The sequence below is a fragment of the Lithobates pipiens genome, unplaced genomic scaffold (assembly GCF_037356315.1).
Source record: "Lithobates pipiens isolate NorthernLeopardFrog02 unplaced genomic scaffold, aLitPip1_a1.2 Scaffold_23, whole genome shotgun sequence".
NCBI classification, from domain to species: domain Eukaryota; kingdom Metazoa; phylum Chordata; class Amphibia; order Anura; family Ranidae; genus Lithobates; species Lithobates pipiens.
This window is the reverse complement of record NW_027507785.1, coordinates 19,815,906-19,835,769: the sequence shown is the minus strand read 5'-3', so window position 1 is coordinate 19,835,769 and position 19,864 is coordinate 19,815,906. Positions and strand designations below refer to the sequence as shown.

Here is a 19,864-nt window from a genome sequence, read left to right as displayed (position 1 = left end):
TTGGTGGTATTTGATCACCTCTGGGGTTTTTATTTTTTGCGCTATAAATGAAAAAAGACCGAAAATTTTGAAAAAAAACGCATATTTCTTTGTTTCTGTGACAGAATTATGCAAATTATTAATTTTTCTTCATAAATTTTGGCCACAATTTATACTGCTACATATCTTTGGTAAAAATAACCCAAATTAGTGGATATTATTTGGTCTTTGTGAAAGTTAGAGAGTCTACAAGCTGTGGTGCGAATCGCACAAAATTGATCACATCTGATGTACTGGTGGACTATCTCGCTTCTTGTGACCCGAACAAGTCAGGAAAGTACAAATACCCCCCAAATGACCCATTTTTGGAAAGTAGACATTCCAAGGTATTTAGTAAGAGGCATGGTGAGCTTTTTGATGTTGTCATTTTTTTCCCACAATTCTTTGCAAAATTAAGATTTTTTAGTTTTTTTATTTTTCTCCACAAAATTGTCATTGTAATAGGTTATTTCTCTCACATGGCATGTGTATACCACACATGTGTGGGACTTTTTCACAGCCTGGCCACATAGAGAGGCCCAACATGCAGGGAGCGCCATCATGTTCTAGGAGCATAAATTACACATCTAACTTGTTGACTACCTATTACACTTTTGAAGCACCAGGACAATGACACGTGACACTGATGACAGATGGCACTAATATGTGGCACTGATGAAAGATGCCACTAATATGTGGCACTGATGACAGGTGGCACTAATACGTGCCACAGATGGCACTAATACGTGGCACCGATGACGCATGACACTGATGACAGGTGGCATTGATGACACGTGACACTGACAGGTGGCACTGATGACAAATGGCACTGATACATGGCACTGATGACAGATGGCACTAATACGTGTCACTGATGACAGATGGCACTATGTGGCACTGATGACACGTGGCACTGATGACAGATGGCACTGGGGACAAATGGCACTGACAACAGGTGGCACTGGGGACAGATAGCACTAACAGGTGGCACTGGGGGCAGGTGGCACTGGGGTGGATGGCACTGGGGCAGGATGGCACTGGGGGAGGATGGCACTTTTTTTTTTCCTTTTTTTTTTTTTTTTTTTTACACTGACGGCCGCTGCAGCCGTTCATCTCTCCCCTCTCACACTCTGTCTGTGTGAGGAGGGAGAGCGGCGCTGAGAGATGATCTCATATGTTTACATATGAGATCATCTCCCATTGGACACGCCGATCTCGCTGTAAACGGCCGCTGTGATTGGCCGTTTACAGCGATCTGTGTTTGCCTGTCCCCGGGGGACACGGCAAACACAGAACTTCCCCGATGCGCGCCCGTGGCGGCGCGCATTGTGGAAGTAAACATTAGGACGTCCAGGGACGGCCACCCGGACGAAAGTGCCTGCTTTACGGCCGTCATTCGGCTATAGGGCGGGCGCGAGGAGGTTAATACAGTGTATTGCTCCCTTTAACATCAATGACAGCTTAAAGTCTTTTGTGGTATTTATGGATGAGGCTCTTTATCTTCTCAGATGGTAAAGCTGCCCATTCCTGGCAAAAAGCCTCCAGTTCCTGTAAATTCTTGGCTGCCTTGTATGAACGGCACGTTTGAGATCTCCCCAGAGTGGCTTAATGATATTGGGGTCAGGAGACTGAGATGGCCCCTCCAGTACCTTCACTTTATTCTGCTGTAGCCAATGACAGGTCGACTTGACCTTGTGTTTTGGATCATTGTCATGTTGGAATGTCCAAGTACGTCCCATACGCAGCTTCCTGGCTGATGAATGCAAGTGTTCCTCCAGAATTTTTTAATAATATAGTGCATTCATCTTGCCATCAATTTTGACCAAATTTCCTGTGCCTTTGTAGCCCACACATCCCCAAAACATCAGTGGTCGACCTCAACACCTTTCATCATAGGCCTTGTTGACTCCTCTCCAAATGTAGCGTTTGTGGTTGTGGCCAAAAAGCTCGATTTTGGTCTCATCACTCCAAATGACTTTGTGCCAGAAGGTTTGAGGCTCGTCTCTGTGCTGTTTGGCATATTGTAATTGGGATACTTTGTGGCATTTGTGTAGTAATGACTTTCTTCTGGCGACTCGACCATGCAGCCCATCTTTATTCAAGTGCTTATTGTGCATCTTGAAACAGCCACACCACATGTTTTCAGAGAGTCCTGTATTTCACCTGAAGTTGTTTGTTAGTTTTTCTTTGCATCCCAAACTAATTTCCTGGCAGTTGTGGCTGAAATTTTAGTTGGTCTACCTGACCGTGGTTTGGTTTCAACAGATCCCCTCATTTTCAACTTCTTGATTAGAGTTTGAACACTGCTAGTTGGTATTCTCAATTCCTTGGATATCTTTTTATATCCCTTTCCTGTTTTATACAGTTCAACTTCCTTTTCCCGCAGATACTTTGACAATACTTTGGCTTTCCCCATGGCTCAGAATCCAGAAACGTCAGTGCAGCACTGGATGAAAGATGCAAGGGTCTGTCAGGAGTCCAGAAACTCATTAACCTTTTATACACACTAATTGCAAGCAAACAGATCACAGGTGAGGATGGTCACCTTTAATATTCATTCAAACCCCTTTGTGTCTACTTGTGTACATGTAATCAGGCCAAAATCACCAGGGTATGTAAACTTTTTATCAGGGTCATTTGGGTAGTTTCTGATGGCCTTATGATTTAAAAAGAGTAAATACAGTTGATTGATAATAAATGGCTTCAGCCAAACACTAATCATGAGTGAAAGAAAAGTTTTTGTGTTATCATTCATATTCTCTGAAAAATGGCCAGGAAATCATGAATTCTGCCAGGGTGTGTAAATTGGAATCAGATTTGTGAAAAGAGGCTATAAACTGACTGGTGTATAAATTTTTAGCATGCTGGTAAATAATCATAAACCCAAAAAAAAAAAAAAAAAAAAAAAAAAAAAAAATTCCTTTATGACAAGTGTTATTAGAAAATTCCATATGAAATCACATGCACCTGTGTCAATACCATAAAAGTGCAAGCCTTATTATAAAAAATAAAATATATACAAAATAAAGGATAAGTGAACATACAATTACAAAAAAACGAATTAATAATGGAAATCCAAGTGAAAACCGTGCAAATCCCAAGTGAGATTTGAGCATAAGATATCAAAGAAAATGAAGAAATAATATAAAAACATTATCAAAACAATATCAAACACTATTCGGAATACCGATCTGTGAAAGTCCCACGTTTGTAAAAAATCAATGTGCTAAGTGACACATCATAAATAACAAGTGAATAATAATAGTGAAAAATGGACGATGAAAATCCTCCGTGAATATCTTCAAAAGGTATCTGCAACTGCTGCTCCCAGTGCACAGTGAATGATAATGTGATTGCTCTCACCAAAAATCTTACCCCGTCCGGGGTGGATCAGCCTCCACAGTATAAGCCACTGTGTTTCTCTCTCTGGCAATAGTTTGCTGTTGTCCTGGGAGACCCCCTGTTCCTCCACTGGTGTTACGTGCCCCGTTATGGAGCGGGCCAGATGACGTCGGTGTGACGAAACGCGTAGGGCGTGGCCAGACAGCGTGCACTTCTTACACAGGCGGCAACACGGCCGGTGGGATTTTAAAATCTGTTATCACAAAAAGCGATTGATCACCGGTTGTTTGTGAGTAGTTCTTTTGGTTTATGAATCAAACTCCTTATTATACATACTACACTATGGATATGCTTCTTCCTTGTTACATATAATGGGGCACGTAACACCAGTGGAGGAACGAGGGTCTCCCAGGACAACAGCAAACTAAATTAAATAGAGGCCGCTCATACCACAGATATATTAATTAGTTCCATAGCGCAACCTTCCCCCATCCTTGTTTCTCATCAGGGTATGTAAATTAATGAGCACAACTGTACATACAGTGAGGGGGGAAAAGTATTTGATGTCCTGTTGATTTTGTATGTGTAGCGCCGGCTCCCGACGAGCACATGCTCTATGTTTTTTTCAAATTAATATTCCTAAAACCACAGTTGGGTTTCAGGCCTAATTATGCCAAATTATGGTTTCAGTACCAGTCTAGCTGGATTGCAGTGACTCCTCCTTGGCTGCAGGTGTCACTGTCACCGTTGGCACATGTGAGAACGCAGTTTGGCTGGGCGTATTGAGTGTCATCCTTTCTTGGAACCAGCTCAGTTGGAGTGTCATCCTACTGTGCATTCTGGGAGGTGGTATTTAAGGTACTGACATCACGTGTTTCTGGATTCCGGTCCAGAAGATCCTTCTGTCTGTTTGGTCCTGGTCGTCCTGACCAGCCCCCATGGCCCTCCTGGCATGGGGCGCGCATCCATGCAATTCTGAGTCTCGAGGCTGGATAGGCAGAGGCGAAACAACTGCAGGGACAGGCCTGAATGGATATGAGGCCATAACGATTCAAAGGTGGTCCAGTGCCGTCTCATCTGAGGAGAGGTCCAGCAACTGGAGGAGCATCCAGGGGAGGACTCTTGAGGAAAAGGCCATGCAATAGGCTGGCTTCTAAGAAGGAGCCTGGAGGCTCAGTTGAAGGACACTTTGTGGATCTACACTGATACGGTATCGCCGGACCGGCTGAGAGATACTGGTACCGTATGATAGTTCTCTAGATTTGTCTACGTCTCTCAATTACATCCAAGTCTGTGGCAGAGACTTTGCTTTACTTAACACCCTGCCAGCTTCTAGGCCTAGTGAGAGGAGGTCTATCCGGAGGTTGTGAGAATCCAGCTATGAAACTTTTATTCTCTGGATTTTTTCTAAAAGAGACTTTCTATTTCTGCAGTTCCAAAAGTACCTGAACTTCCTTCCTAACCCTCTACCCTCATGAATAAACTGTGTTATCTTCTAAATAAATAACCCAAAAGAGGATCCAGTGTCAGTTTCTGCATTTCTTTAGGCCATCTACCACGGGAACCCCTAGATGGAGGCGAGGTCAAGAAGGTAACGGAAAGCCCCATAAAACCAGCAGCTCCTTCGGGGGTCAGTGCTACATATGTTTGCCCACTGACAAAGAAATGATCAGTCTATCATTTTAATGGTAGGTTTATTATAAACACATTTCAAAAACTTTATAAATTGATTTGCATTTTACTGAGTGAAATAAGTATCTGACCCTGTTACAAAACATGACTTAGTACTTGGTGGCAAAACTCTTGTTGGCAATCACAGAGGTCAGACGTTTCTTGTAGTTGGCCACCAGGTTTGCACACATCTCAGGAGGGATTTTGTCCCACTCCTCTTTGCAGATGCTTTCCAAGTTCTTAAAGTGGAAGTAAACCCTCCTATAGTTTTCAGTCAAGGAAGCTGCCATCTTGGCCTCTAATAATTCTACAACTGCCATAATGCTGCACATGTGATCAGTTATGACACCAGCCATTGGATGGTTTGAAAGTTTGGTTGAGAGCACAACCAATGTGAAGGTTAGCATTTCCGGCATGCCGGGAATGTAAGTGTTTTTTTAAACTGGGTTTACTCACGCTTTAAGGTTTTGAGGCTGATGTTTGGTAACTCGAACCTTCAGTTCCCTTCACATATTTTCTATGGGATTAAGGTCTGGAGACTGGCTAGACCACTTCAGGACCTTAATGTGATTTTTCTTGAGCCACTCCTTTGTTGCCTTGACCGTGTGTTTTGGTGTCGTTGGCGTGCTGGAATATCCATCCACGACCCATTTTCAATGCCCTGGCTGAGGGAAAGAGGTTCTCACCCAAGAGTTGACGGTACATGGCGCCCCGTCCTTTGATGTGGTAAAGTTGTCCTGTCCCCTTAGCAGTAAAACACACCGAAAGCATAATGTTTCCACCTTCACGTTTTACATTGGGATGGTGTTCTTGAGGTCATAGGCAGCATTCCTCCTCCTCCAAACATGGCGAGTTGAGTTGATGCCAAAGAGCTTGATTTTGGTCTCATCTGACCACAACCCTTTCACCCAGTTCTCTGAATCATTTAGATGTTCATTAGCAAACCCCAGATGGTCCTGTACATGAGCTTTCTTGAGCAGGGGGACCTTGTGGGCACTGCAGGATTTCAGTTCTTCACGGCGTAGTGTTACCAATTGTTTTCTTGGTGACTATGGTCCAGCTGCCTTCAGATCATTGCCAAGATTCTCCTGTGTAGTTCTGGGCTGATTCCTCACCGTTCTCATGAGTTCTTGCATGGAGCCCCAGACTGAGGGAGACGGACAGTTATTTTGTGTTTCTTCCATTTGCGAATAATTGCACCAACTGTTGTCACCCTCTCACCAAGCTGCTTGGCGATGGTCTTGTGTAGGCTTCCAGCCTTGTGTAGGTCTACAATCTTGTTCCTGACATACTTGAACAGCTCTTTGGTCTTGGCCATGGTGGAGACATTGGAATCTGCTTCTGTGGACAGGTGTCTTTAATACAGACAACAAGCTGAGATTAAGACCACTCCCTTTAAGAGAGTGCTCCTAATCTCAGCTCGTTGCCCGTATAGAAGACAGCTTGGAGCTGGAAATCTTGCTGATTGATAGGGGATCAAATACTTATTTCAAGATATCAAAATGCAAATCATTTATAACTTTTTTTGAAATGTGTTTTTCTGGATATTTTTGTTTTTATTCTGTCTCTCACTGTTAAAATAAACCATTGAAATTCTAGACTTATCATTTCTTTGTCAGTGGGCAAACGTACAAGATTGGCAGAGGATCAAATACTTTTTCCCCCTTACTGTAGGCACCAAAAGGGCCTTTGTGACAACAGGTGAGCACAAAATGGGGAATCATGACAATAAATATGCAGGCAATAAATGGGCCATTGTCGCAATATGTAGGCACCAAGCAACTCAACATGGACACATGTGGGCAGTGCCGGGACAAGGTCATCAATCGCCCAGCGCGAAGATGCCAAATGGTTTGAGCACTAATCTGCACACTTATTCCCAAGCCTAAATTGCTATTGCAAGCCAAAATTCTCCCCAAACAAAAACTCCCCCTCTTCCAGTACAAGCCCCCTCATCCCCTTCCTGCTGAAATCCCCAACTCAACACAAATCTTTGCCCCCCCCCCCCCTCTACCCCTCAAGTTTCCTCTGAGCATTAATCCCCCCCTCCCACTCCAAACTCCCCCTCCTAGCACAAATCCACCCAATCATGCCTACTAGCACAAATCCTGGGCCCCCTCCCAAATCCACACCCTAACCCAAATCCCCCCTCCTAGCACAAATCACCCCCTACCCCCAAATTTTGCCTCCTAAAATAAATTGTACACCACTGCTGGTGCCAAATTTTCTCTTCCCAGTACTAATCCTGCAGCCAACTCCCCCCTCAAACCCCCTCCTAGCACTAATCCTTTTCTCTAACTCAGCACAAATGTTTGTTACACTGACGCTGCTGTCACTAGTCCCGCCAGATTCTAGATAGGATCTTTCCACGCAACGCCCCCCACCTCACATGATACCACTGCACCCAGGGCAGCCGCCCCTCCTGTCCAGCCCTTTTCCCAGTCCTGCATGTGGGCACCAAACAGGCTATTTTGACAACTCCCAGGGGCAACAAGCCATCTGTCATAATAGAACATGGGAAAAAATTGGGCCATTATATCAATATGCAGGCACCAAACAGGTCATTGTGAAAATTAGAATAAGGTTTTGGTTCACAAAACTTGTGTATAGCAAACTTTGGGGAGAAAGGTTTGCGCAAGAAATAAAGACCGACCTGTAATGAAGTGCATAGCCTTTGCTCCTGCTCATAAGAGCCAATAATTTAAATTAGGGACAGATTACTGTCCATCAAACTTTAGTGGGCCAGACTGTGACCATTGGGAGCAGAAAAAGCCTTATGCTGCGACTGGACTTTTTCAACAGTAAAGGTCCGACGGAACTAATCAGTCAGACAATTAGATCATGTGTGGGCTTCATCGGACCTTTGCTGTCGAAAAATCAGACGAACTTTAGATTTAGAACATGTTTCAAATTTTTCCCACAGACTCGAGTCCGGTCGAAAAGTCAGTTAGTCTGTATGGTAGTCCGACGGACGAAAATCGACGCTAGGGCAGCTATTGGCTACTGGCTACGAACTTCCTTATTCTAGTTCGGTCGTATGTCATCACAGTCTGATCCGTCAGACTTTGGTGTGATTGTGTGTGGCCAAGTCCGTCCTCTCGAAAAGTCCATCGGAAGTCCGTCGGGAAGACCGTCGGACCTAGTTTGATGGAAAGTCCAGTCGTGTGTAAGTGCCATTTGTATCAGTGAGTATAAACAATGCCCCATCATTGGGTTGAGTGTAAGGAATAGTGGCCAATTGCTGATATCAATGGGAAGAATTCAGTGGGAGGAATAGTGTCCCATCGATGGTGTCAGTGGGATGAATAGTGTCCCATCGATGGTGTCAGTGGGAGGAATAGTGTCCCATTGATGGTGTCAGTGGGATGAAAAGTGCCCCATAAATGGTGTCAGTGGGAGGAATAGTGTCCCTTCGATGGTGACAGTGGGATGAATAGTGCCCCATCGATAGTGTTAGTAGGATGAATAGTGCCCCATCAATGGTGTCAGTGGGAGGAATAGTGTCCCTTCGATGGTGTCAGTGGGAGGAATAGTGTCCCATTGATCGTGTCAGTGGGATGAAAAGTGCCCCATAAATGGTGTCAGTGGGAGGAATAGTGTCCCTTCGATGGTGTCAGTGGGATGAATAGTGCCCCATCGATAGTGTTAGTAGGATGAATAGTGCCCCATCAATGGTGTCAGTGGGAGGAATAGTGTCCCTTCGATGGTGTCAGTGGGATGAATAGTGCCCCATCAATGGTGTCAGTGGGAGGAATAGTGCCCCATCACTGGTGTCAGTGGGAGGAATAGTGTCCCTTCGATGGTGTCAGTGGGATGAATAGTGCCCCATCAATGGTGTCAGTGGGAGGAATAGTGCCCCATCAATGGTGTCAGTGGGAGGAATAGTGTCCCTTCGATGGTGTCAGTGGGATGAATAGTGCCCCATCAATGGTGTCAGTGAGAGGAATAGTGTCCCTTCAATGGTGTCAGTGGGAGGAATAGTGTCCCTTCGATGGTGTCAGTGGGATGAATAGTGCCCCCATCAATGGTGTCAGTGGGAGGAATAGTGCCCCATCAATGGTATCAGTGGGAGGAATAGTGTCCCTTCGATGGTGTCAGTGGGAGGAATAGTGTCCCTTCGATGGTGTCAGTGGGATGAATAGTGCCCCATCGATGATGTTAATTGGTGAAATAGTGACCCAAGGGCCAGATAAAAGAAGTAAGCCAAGGCCACATCCGGCCCCCGGACCGCAGTTTGGAGACCACTGATTTAAATGACTGAATAACCCAGTCCGTCTTCCATAAACTAGTGGGCTCTTGGGCCATACTATTAGTGGAAGTTGAATCTGTTAGGGAGAGATAGTTTTTTGTTTTCATTTTGGCACAAGTCCCCCATGGCAGTGCCTCGTTTCCTTTGCTTTTGTTTGACAATTAGCTCACTTATTAGCTCTACATAAGATCAGGGACAAGATACGTAGGAGGGAAGAAATGAGTAATGAAAAGTGGCTGGGGGTGCCCAAAGAGGTAGACTATAAGGCATGGGAGACAACCTCAGACATGCAACAATGTGTTGGCAAACCCAATGGGTCTGAGATATTACACCCATGCCCAAATTTTCTTGAGTATGTTTGGGAATGGCAAAAAATCTTGTCTGTATTCATTTTTATATTTTTTTTTAGGAAGAAAAATTTTAGCACGTACAGACATCTGTTGATCCTGTCAGAAATGTGGTGTCCTTGTCACTTCCTGTGAGATGAACTGAAAGCACAAACAATGCTACTTTCCTTCCATTAAGCAGTTCCCGCCCAGCCAATAACAGATGCTATTTCCCACCCTGACTGGACGTCATATGACGTCCTGTCAGGATAAGCTAATCACGGGGCCACGCAGTGGCGCAATCTGTCACCGGCCATGTCCACGGGACATGACTGATCAGAGTCCCGGCTCGCTGTTGGTTAGGGTGGCCACATGTCCCAGATTGCCCGGGACAGTCTCGAATTTTGCAGGTCTGTCCTGGGTACCTTCATTCCAGGACAATACAGTGTCCCGGAATGAAACTGACAAAGCCACCCCCCCCCCCCCCCCAGGCCACCTAATGCCCTCAAAAAAGGCCGCCACATGACCGCTTTACTCACTGACCGTACTTGTCCTGGCTGGGAATGTCTGGAGGAGCACAATCCCCACCCTCTGCTTGTGATTGGAGAAATTCTAAATCCCGCCTCTTGTGTCTAATCACTGTGCTGTGATTCGTTACAGCACAAGCTGATTTTTTGTTTTTTTTATTATTTGAAAATTTAAAAGCATGAATAACAATAAGAACAAAAGGATGCACAGTAATTACTAACTGATGTACAAAAAAACACAGTGCTATATACCAACACAACGGGGATAATTACACCACATTTATAGATCCCAAATTGGTATTAGGACCAACAAGGCCCAACGCGTTTCAAGGTTATTAGAAGGTAGAACCTCTTCTTCAGTAGAGTTGAAGCTGTTATAGCTGCAAAGGGTGAGCCAACTCAATATTGAACCCTACAGACTAAGACTAGATTGCCATTAAAGTTCATGTGTGGTAATATAGTGTATATACCATAGTTTGTGCACTCTATGACTTTCCTACAGACTAAATAATATACACTGATTTGGGTTATTTTCACTAAAGAAATGTAGAAGAATAAATTTTGGGCTAAATTCATGAAGAACAATTATTTATTTGCCAAATTGTATAACAGAAACAAAGAAAAAGCATAATTTTTTTTCAAATTGTGACTTTTTTGTTTATTTAGCAAAAAAATAAAAAATCCAGTGGTTATTTAATACCACCAAAAGAAAGCTCTATTTGTGTGAACAAAATGCTAAAAAATTTAGTTTGGGTACAGTGTTGCATGACCGCGCAATTGTCATTCAAAGTGTGACAGCGCTGAAAGCTGAAAATTGGCCTGGGCAGGAAGGGGGTAAAGGTTCCCGATACTGCACTACCAATTACCCCTCCCCCACATGTAATGGAGATGAACATAGGAAGGCGCGTTTAACCGGTTCCTGATCGGCGCACGCTGATGTACGTCGGCAGAATGCCACGGGCAGGCATATTGGCGTACAGATACGTCCAATCTTTAATGCCGCCCTGCCATCGCGAGCGCACCGCCACCGGTCGGGACCCCCATGAGTCCAGTCGCGGGTCCCGCGAACTCGATCACCATGGGCATACCTGCGATCGTCACACGGGGCGGCTGAACGGAGAGATGCCATTGTAAACAGCATTTCCCCATTCTGCCTAGCAACTAGTGACGCTGATCTCTGTTCCATGTGATTGGAGCAGAGATCAGTGTTCACTAAAACAAAGCCCAGCCCCCCATGGTTAGTAACACACCCCTAGGAACACTTAGCTCCTACACTGCCACCCACTGGTTAACCCCTTCACTGCCAGTGTTATTTACACAGGAATCACTGCATTTGTATAGCACTGATTGCTGTATAAATGACAATGGTCCCAAAAATGTGTCAAAAATGTCCGATGTGTCCGCCATAATGTCACAGTCACAATAAAACCCGCTGATCGCCACCATTACTAGTAAAAAAAAAAAATATTAATAAAAATGCCATAAAACTATCCCCTGTTTTGTAAACGCTATAACTTTTGCGCAAACCAATCAATAATCACTTATTGCGATTTTTTTTTTTACCAAAAATATGTAGAAGAATACGTATCGGCCTAAACTGAGGGAAAAAAATGTTTTTTTATATATTTTGGGGGGATATTTATTATAACAAAAAGTAAAAAATAATGTGTTTTTTTCAAAATTGTCGCTTTATTTTTGTTTATAGCGCAAAAAATAAAAACTGCAGGGGTGATCAAATACCACCAAAAGAAAGCTCTATTTGTGGGAAAAAAAGGACGTCAATTTTGTTTGGGAGCCACGTCGCAAGGCCACTCAATTGTCAGTTAAAACGACGCAGTGCTGAATCGCAAAAAGTGGTCTGGTCTTTGACCAGCAAAATGGTCCGGGGCTGAAGTGGTTAAAGTCCAGCCTGGGTATCAGTTTGGTCCCTTTCCATAAATAAAAACGAATGCAGCCATGTTGTCTAAGGGCTGGTACATGTACGTATTGCAGCAGTGTACATACAGGGGTTGCAATTGCGACCTGGCCCCATGCTCTGTTTAGACCCCAGATATCTCACCAAATCCCCCCAACAACAGGCCTCCTAAAAATTTGTAAAAACAATAATTAAACAAATTAAATTGTAAAATAAATAAATAGAAATGGTAAAAAAAAAATAATAAAAAAAAAAACAATAAAAAAAAAAATATATATATACTGCCACCAGTGGCGGAACTACCAAGGTCACACATGCGACCAGGCCCTGGTGTTCCGCCACCATGAGGGGGCCCTTTATGGTTTCTTGCACCGGGGCCCTGACAGTTCTAGTTATGCCACTGACATATTACATCATTTTACTCGCCCCCATATTTTCTTTACCCCCCTTACCTGTTACGCAGCATTGTCCTTGATTCACATGCAGGCGGTCCCCGGGTTACGAACAAGTTAGGGACTGTAGGTTTGTTCTTAAACCGAATTTGTCTGTAAGTCAGAACTGTACATTTTTAAGTGCAAATGCAACCTGTGCAGTGATATGGGATGTTCCAGGCGCTTCTATGTGTGAAGTTTTGTTATTTGGGGCTCCGTTCAGGGGCGTAACTATAGGGGGTGCAGCAGTTGCGACCGCAACTGGGCCCTGTGATGCAGGGGGCCCATGCAGCCCCCTCTACATATGGCCGGCTCTACAACCCCCTCCATATCCCCCTGGGGACAGGGACCCCTTCTCACGTGGGGACATCGACCTCCACCTCAGCTGGGGACGGGGACCTCTTCTCACCTGGGGGCAGTAACTTCATCTGCCCTGGAGAAAAGGACCTCATCTCTTCTGGGGACAGGGACCCAATGCTGCCTAGGGACAGTCCCCCAATGGGGCACCTAAAAATGTAAAAAAAAAAAAAAAAAACTACTCATACCAGTGGTGGAACTACAGGGCTCACAAAGGTCATACCTGTGACCACGCCCTGGAGTTCCACCGCCGGACTCGGAGGGAAAGGCCCTGGCTGGGGTTCAGGGGGGCCTTTCATGGTTTCTTGCATCGGGGCCCTGAAGGTTCTGGTTACGCCACTGGCTCCGTTCGTAAGTAGGAGTCGTTCATACCTCTGATGTTCGTAACCCGGGGACAGCCAGTACTCACCCACCCAGTTGATCCAGTGTGGTCCTGCTGCAATCTGTTGCTCAAATGTGACAGCTCAGGTCCCGTGCCACCATCTTGGTCCACCTCTTTGTTCATGAGCTTGGCTGCCTCTTCCAGGTTCAGGCAGCCAGCTCACAATAATACAAACCATCTCTGCCCACGGGCCATGGTTTGTCCTGCTCCTGCAGCCTCCTGGAGTATGTGATGTAGGTATCTCAGGAGGCTTTGAGAGCAGGATGCCCTTTTTGTTTATGAAAATCAGAGCTTCCCAGTTCCTACCTTCTAAGCAATTCCTGAAACCTGCTGAGGTTGTGTCAAAAGGCGCCACATCAATGTTGGTCATGTTTTTACATCGATATACATCAGCCAATGTTGGCTTTACAAGATTTGATAAGCCAGCTGAACGAGTAAGCCTCGGGCGGTCGCAAACGCAGTCATCCATTAAACATACCGTATTAGGATAACTGACTGCGCAAATGGTCTGCAAGGAGAAAAACAGATGTAATTTCATGAAAAATTGTCTACTGACATCATAGCATGCTTAATAGCATAATATACTAATAAACAGATTAGAAACATAATCAGAATTTACAATAGCATAGTAATCATAACGTGCCAATAGCGCAATTTATTAACATCCTAACTAGAGATGGGAAGATAAATAGAGAAGCCCCCCATAATGTAAAACAGGCAAGCAGCTTTATTCAGAATAAAAACAAATTATACTCGCAAACAAAAGTAAAATTTCAGCGCATATGCCGGCCCGCTCGCACGGAAATCACGTGAGAGCGTCAGCACGTCTTAAGTCACCCGACGCTCGTTTCGTCAATACGCCATCATCGTATGACGAAACGCGCGTCGGGGTGACTTAGACGTGCCGACGCTGTCACGTGGTTTCCAAGCGAACGGGCACTCGTTTGCCGACCGGAATATACGCTGAAATTTTGCTTTTGTTTGTGAGTACAATTTGTTTTTATTCTGAATAAAGCTGCTTGCCTGTTTTACACTATGGCCGGCAAGCAAGCGCCCGTGTGTATGCAACACAAGTTTGCTCGCTCGGAAATCACGCGAGAGCGTCAGCACGTCTAAGTCACCCGACGCTCGTTTCGTCATACTATGACGTCGTCTGGGTGCACTCGCTTGCCGACCGGCATATGCGCTGAAATTTTGCTTTTGTTTGTGAGTACAATTTGTTTTTATTCTGAATAAAGCTGCTTGCCTGTTTTACACTATGGGAGGCTTCTCTATTTATGTTTTTTGAGTTACCATCGGCATACATACGAGCTTCCCGTGAGAGGTTCCAGTCTGAATTGGTGGGAATTTGCGATCCATCCGGCAGTCCACATTGTGTATGTTAAGTGAGCGTTTACACGCTTCCCTCTGGTAAGCGCGCCTTTTTACTGGTGATCAGCACAGTTTGTCGGTGAAGGAAAATCGCACGTTGATTAATATTATTGAAAGGAGATATTATTCTCACTGAAAGGACTTTTTTCGGACTTTTCCACTTTGGGTTTTGGGTCACTGTTCCACCTCTATTTATGCTTAATTGCTCTTATTATTTTTATTAGAATATTTATTTATTTATCTATTTTTTCATTTTTATTTTTTATTGTCATTTATTAATATTATCTATGAATTTGTGCAATATTTATTTATTCACTATCTTTTATATATGTTGATGTATTAATTGGGAAAGTACTCACTCATTTTTTCCCTTAATTTATGTATTATGGTGATGGTCTGTAGGTTGTGATAACACCAGTGTTCACATTTAAAGAGGTTGGAGTATATAGGTAGCGCAGCTATACATTTTAGTTTTTTATTGATATTTTGGATGTGTATCACATCCTAATAGCTGCAGCTTTAGTAACTTGGGGGTATAATTTTCTTTTAACTAGGAGCACAATAATTTTCCATTTTTACTTAGAGATGGGAAGGCCTAGAAAGAAAATTAAAAATCGGGGACTTTTATTTCTGAAGCCCCTTTTTGCTTTTTTTCCCAGGAAAACTGGAAAAAAAAAATATATATATATATATATATATATATATATTGTGCCTTGCAAAAGTATTCACCCCCTATTTTGTTACATTACAGCATTTATGCCCCATACACACAGCGGGACATTCGGACCACAAAATCCGTCAGAATTTTTCTGACGGATTTTGTCCCAAACTTGTGTTGCATACACACGGTCGCACAAAGTTGTCGGAAAATCCGATCGTTCGGTACGAGGTGACGTACAAAACGTACGACGCGACTACGTAGAGGCAAGTAGCCAATAGCTTTCGTCTCCAAATTTTTTCTGAGCATGCGTGGCACTTTGTGCGTCGGGAATTCTCTACACACGATCGGAAAAAGTCAGATCGGATTTCGTTGTTGTAAAATTTTAGATCCAGCTCTCAAACTTTTTCCGTCGGAAATTCAGACGGAAAAAGTCCGATAGAGCCCATACAAGATCGGTTATTTTCGACAACATAATCCGATCTGACTTTTTCCGTCGGAATTTCAGACCGCGTGTATGGGGCATTAGTTCAGTACAGGTTACAGGGGGTGTATATAGGTAAGCATTGGTGAAAGTGGTGTACAGGGGGAGCAAAAGTACACACTGGTGAAAGGGGGGGTTCAGGAATGCAGAAGTGAGCATTGGTGAAAGAGATACAGGGGAGAGTGCAGAGGTACTGTAAGTATTGGTGAAAGGGGGTTCAGAGGTGTAGCTGTGAGCATTGGTGAGAAGAGTACACTGTGCTGTACATTCTCTATTCCACCCCGCGTCATTCTCTACACTGTGCTGTACATTCCCTATTCCACACCGTGTCATTCTTTACACTGTGCTGTACATTCCCTATTCCACACCGCATCATTCTTTACACTGTGCTGTACATTCCCTATTCCACACCGCATCATTCTCTACACTGTGCTGTACATTCCCTATTCCACACCGCATCATTCTCTACACTGTGCTGTACATTCCCTATTCCACACCGCACCATTTTATACACTGTGCTGTACATTCCCTACTCCACACTGCGTCATTCTCTACACTGTGCTGTACATTCCCTATTCCACACCGCGTCATTCTCTACACTGTGCTGTACATTCCCTATTCCACACCGCACCATTTTATACACTGTGCTGTACATTCCCTACTCCACACTGCGTCATTCTCTACACTGTGCTGTACATTCCCTATTCCACACCGCGTCATTCTCTACACTGTGCTGTACATTCCCTATTCCACACCGCGTCATTCTCTACACTGTGCTGTACATTCCCTATTCCACACCGCACCATTTTATACACTGTGCTGTACATTCCCTATTTCATTCAAAATTAACAGCCAGTGTTTGTAGCATTAATTATAACTAATCCCACCACTAAATAGTGCAAAATATATGTATGCATGGCCTCCCATCTGGTGAGTACATATCTATATATACAAACTGCCCAAGCCTTGACAAAAAATAAAGTGTGACAGTCCTGCAGAGAACATCTAGTAGGGTTTATTATATGCCTCAACCATAGGGATCTAGAACACAGGACAGGAATAAGTCTACAACATACCCGCCATTCAGAGAAAACAGAATATTTATCGATTCCTCCATCCAAGCTATTGGCTCCAAGGCATTTATTATCACAGGGGTAGCAGTCCGGATCTGTCTCCCATTTCCAATAGGCAAGACCAAAGTTTATATTATTTGTGCACTTTTGCATTTGCCTCTCCAAATGAAGTAACCAAAGCCGATGCCAGGTTAGAAAACCTGAACTGCCATGAGCAAAGTTGTTTATATTAATTACCCGGCCTCTAGAAATGAAAGGTACGGTAGCATAGTAATGAGCAAAAGAAGCCGCATCAAAGAAGGAGGCATCCATGAATCCCATGGACCTCTCACGGAAACGGTCGCTGGTTCTCAGAATGACACAATCTGGGTCAATTTTGGTTTTGCAGTAATGAAGTGCCGCGAGATATGATTGTAGTTCAGTGTCATTCATGTCCTGCATGTTCTTTCTGTAGACCGGGTGCGGTGTTTCGCACCTATCCCCAATCCAGCCGAAAGCGCATTCACCGCAGTTGTGACCCATGAATTTCGGTTTGCATTGGCAAGTCCAGTTAAAAAAGAAACCAGGAAAATAACCGCGCTCATCATCAATAATATCCGGTGGAGGCACAGTTCTGCTGGCTTTCACCATTATGCAGTCCCCCCTGAATTCGCCGGATCCGCACCGCGTGCCATTGTAAAATGGGCAACAAGGTACTGGGAAATCTTTAACCCCTTCAACACATTCTCTCGGGAATGGACACATGCAGTCTACAGCTGCCACACATAGCAGGAGTAAGGCGGTGATGAACATTGGCTTCTTCATGGTGTTCGAGTGAAATACCTGCAAGGAGAAGAAATAAAAGAAAAAAAGATTGTCTATGGTTACAGGAGGGTTATAGCGAGGGTTAGGGCTCAGTAATACAGTGATTATATATGGCTTCTGCCTGGGTTGGGATTATGTTGGGATTATGGCTATAACATTAGCCATAGGCTTGGGTTATATTGGGGTTATAAATAGTGTTAAGGCTAGAGTGTTATTAGGAGCTTTATTAGTATTATGGTTTGGGTTAAGGTTAGAGCTTTATTAGGATTAGTATTAGTGTTAGGGTTTATTAGGATTAGTATTAGTGTTAGGGTTTATTAGGATTAGTATTAAGCCGCGTACACACGGGCGGACTGTCTGGCCAACTAAGTCCGTCAGACAATCCGACGGACAGTCCGTCCTACTTTCGAATGAACGGACTTGACCACACACGGATGCAAAACAGTCCGTCGAAAGCTTGCGCGATGACGTGTACAGCGCGTACGACGGGACTAGAAATAGGAAGTCCAATACACAGCAATGCAACCTTTCGCCGTGTAAATCCTTTCTGAGCATGCGCCATACTTAGTCCGTCGAACTTGCCTACTCACGAGCGGACTGTCCGCTGAAACCAAAGTCTGACGGACAATATTATGGAAATTCCGAAATACTTAGTCCGCCAGACTGCACGCTGAAAAAGTCCGCTGAAGCCCACACACGAGCGGACTGTCCGCTGAAATGTGTTTTGGCGGACTAAGTTGGCCAGACAGTCCGCCCGTGTGTACGCGGCTTTAGTGTTAGGGTTTATTAGGATTAGTATTAGTGTTAGGGTGTATTAGGATTAGTATTAGTGTTAGGGTTTATTAGGATTAGTATTAGTGTTAGGGTTTATTAGGATTAGTATTAGTGTTAGGGTTTATTAGGATTATGTTAAGTGTTGGGGTTTTATTAGGACTATGGTTAGTGTTATGCCCTGTACACATGGTCGGACTTTCCTTCGTCAAAATCCGATTTTTTTTCAGATGGATTTTGGCCCAAACTTATCTAGCATACACACAGTCGCACAAAGTTATCGGAAAACCCGATCATTCTGAACGTAGAACACGTACGCTGGGACTATAAACGGGCCAGTAGCCAATAGCTTTTGTCTCGTAATTTATTCTGAGCATACGTGGCACTTTGTCCGTCGTAGTTTCCCGAGCGGACCTGCCCACGCGCGACCGGACTTTTTCCGGCGGACTATGGCGGGAGTCCGCCGGACTTTTGAAATGAACGGACTTGCCCACACACGGAGTAAAGTCCGTTCATTTTGAATGTGGCTCCAGGTAGACGGAACTAGTGAAGGAAGTGAATGTTGCCGCCTCCATCGGTGAGATTAACACCTCGCTAGCCCCATCACCTGGTATGGATTGAAAGGGGAAGCCCTATGCCAAAAAAACGGCGTGGGGGTCTCCCCAAAGTCCATAGCAGACCCTTATCCGAGCATGCAGACCGGCCGGTCAGGAAAAGGGATGGGGACGAGCGAGCGCCCCCCCCCCCCTCCTGAGCCAGACCCTGCGCCCCCCCACCCCAAAGCACCTTGTCCCCATGTTTATGAGGACAAGGGCCTCTTCCCGACAACCCTGGCCGTTGGTTGTCGGGGTCTGCGGGCGGGGGGCTTATCAGAATCCGAACGCCCCCTTTAATAGGGGGGCCCCCAGATTCCGGCCCTCCACCCTATGTGAATGAGTATAGGGTACGTTGTACCCCTACCCATTCACCTGGGGAAAAAAGTGTACATAAAAAAACACAACACAGGTTTTTAAAATACTTTATTAGACAGCTCCGGGGGTCTTCTCTTCTTCCGTCTTCGGGGGTCTTCTCGCCGAACTCCTCCGCTATCTTCTGCTAGCTCTTTTACTAGCGGAGGAGCCCGGGTTTCTCCTTTGTCTCCGCCGCCGTCTGGGGGGGGTCTTCTTCCGACTTCGGGGGTCTTGTCCTGCTCTTCGGTTCTTCTTGCCGGGCCTCCGCTTTCTTCTTCCAGCTCTTTTACTAGCGTTGGCCCAGTCTTCTGTCGCTGTCGCCACCGCCGCCTTCTGCTTCTTCTTCTTCCTTCTTCTGATGTTGACACAACGCTGTCACCGGCCGTAATGTTGTGGACGCGTTGTGTTGCCGACTTATATAGGGACAAGGGGCGGGGTCACTGGGTGATGTCACATGGTGACCCGGGCCCCTTATGATGTCACAGTCCCGGATACCAGGCGACGGGTCTAGCAAGGTGTTAATCTCACCGATGGA

The 19,864-nt window shown here is 44.8% G+C and overlaps 1 protein-coding gene across 1 annotated transcript in view; it reads right to left on the bottom strand.

Moving 5' to 3' along the window:
* LOC143926870 (tyrosinase-like) overlaps positions 1 to 17,617 on the bottom strand; it is a 29,871-nt gene extending 12,254 nt beyond the window's left edge. Inside the window, exons 1-2 of the mRNA XM_077450911.1 lie at positions 16,808 to 17,617; positions 13,525 to 13,726 (exon numbers count right to left, since the gene is read on the bottom strand). Of these exons, the coding sequence (XP_077307037.1) occupies positions 13,525 to 13,726; positions 16,808 to 17,608 (1,003 nt within the window). The 5' untranslated portion in view covers positions 17,609 to 17,617. The remainder of the gene's footprint in view (positions 1 to 13,524; positions 13,727 to 16,807) is intronic.
* Positions 17,618 to 19,864: the final 2,247 nt, after the last annotated feature.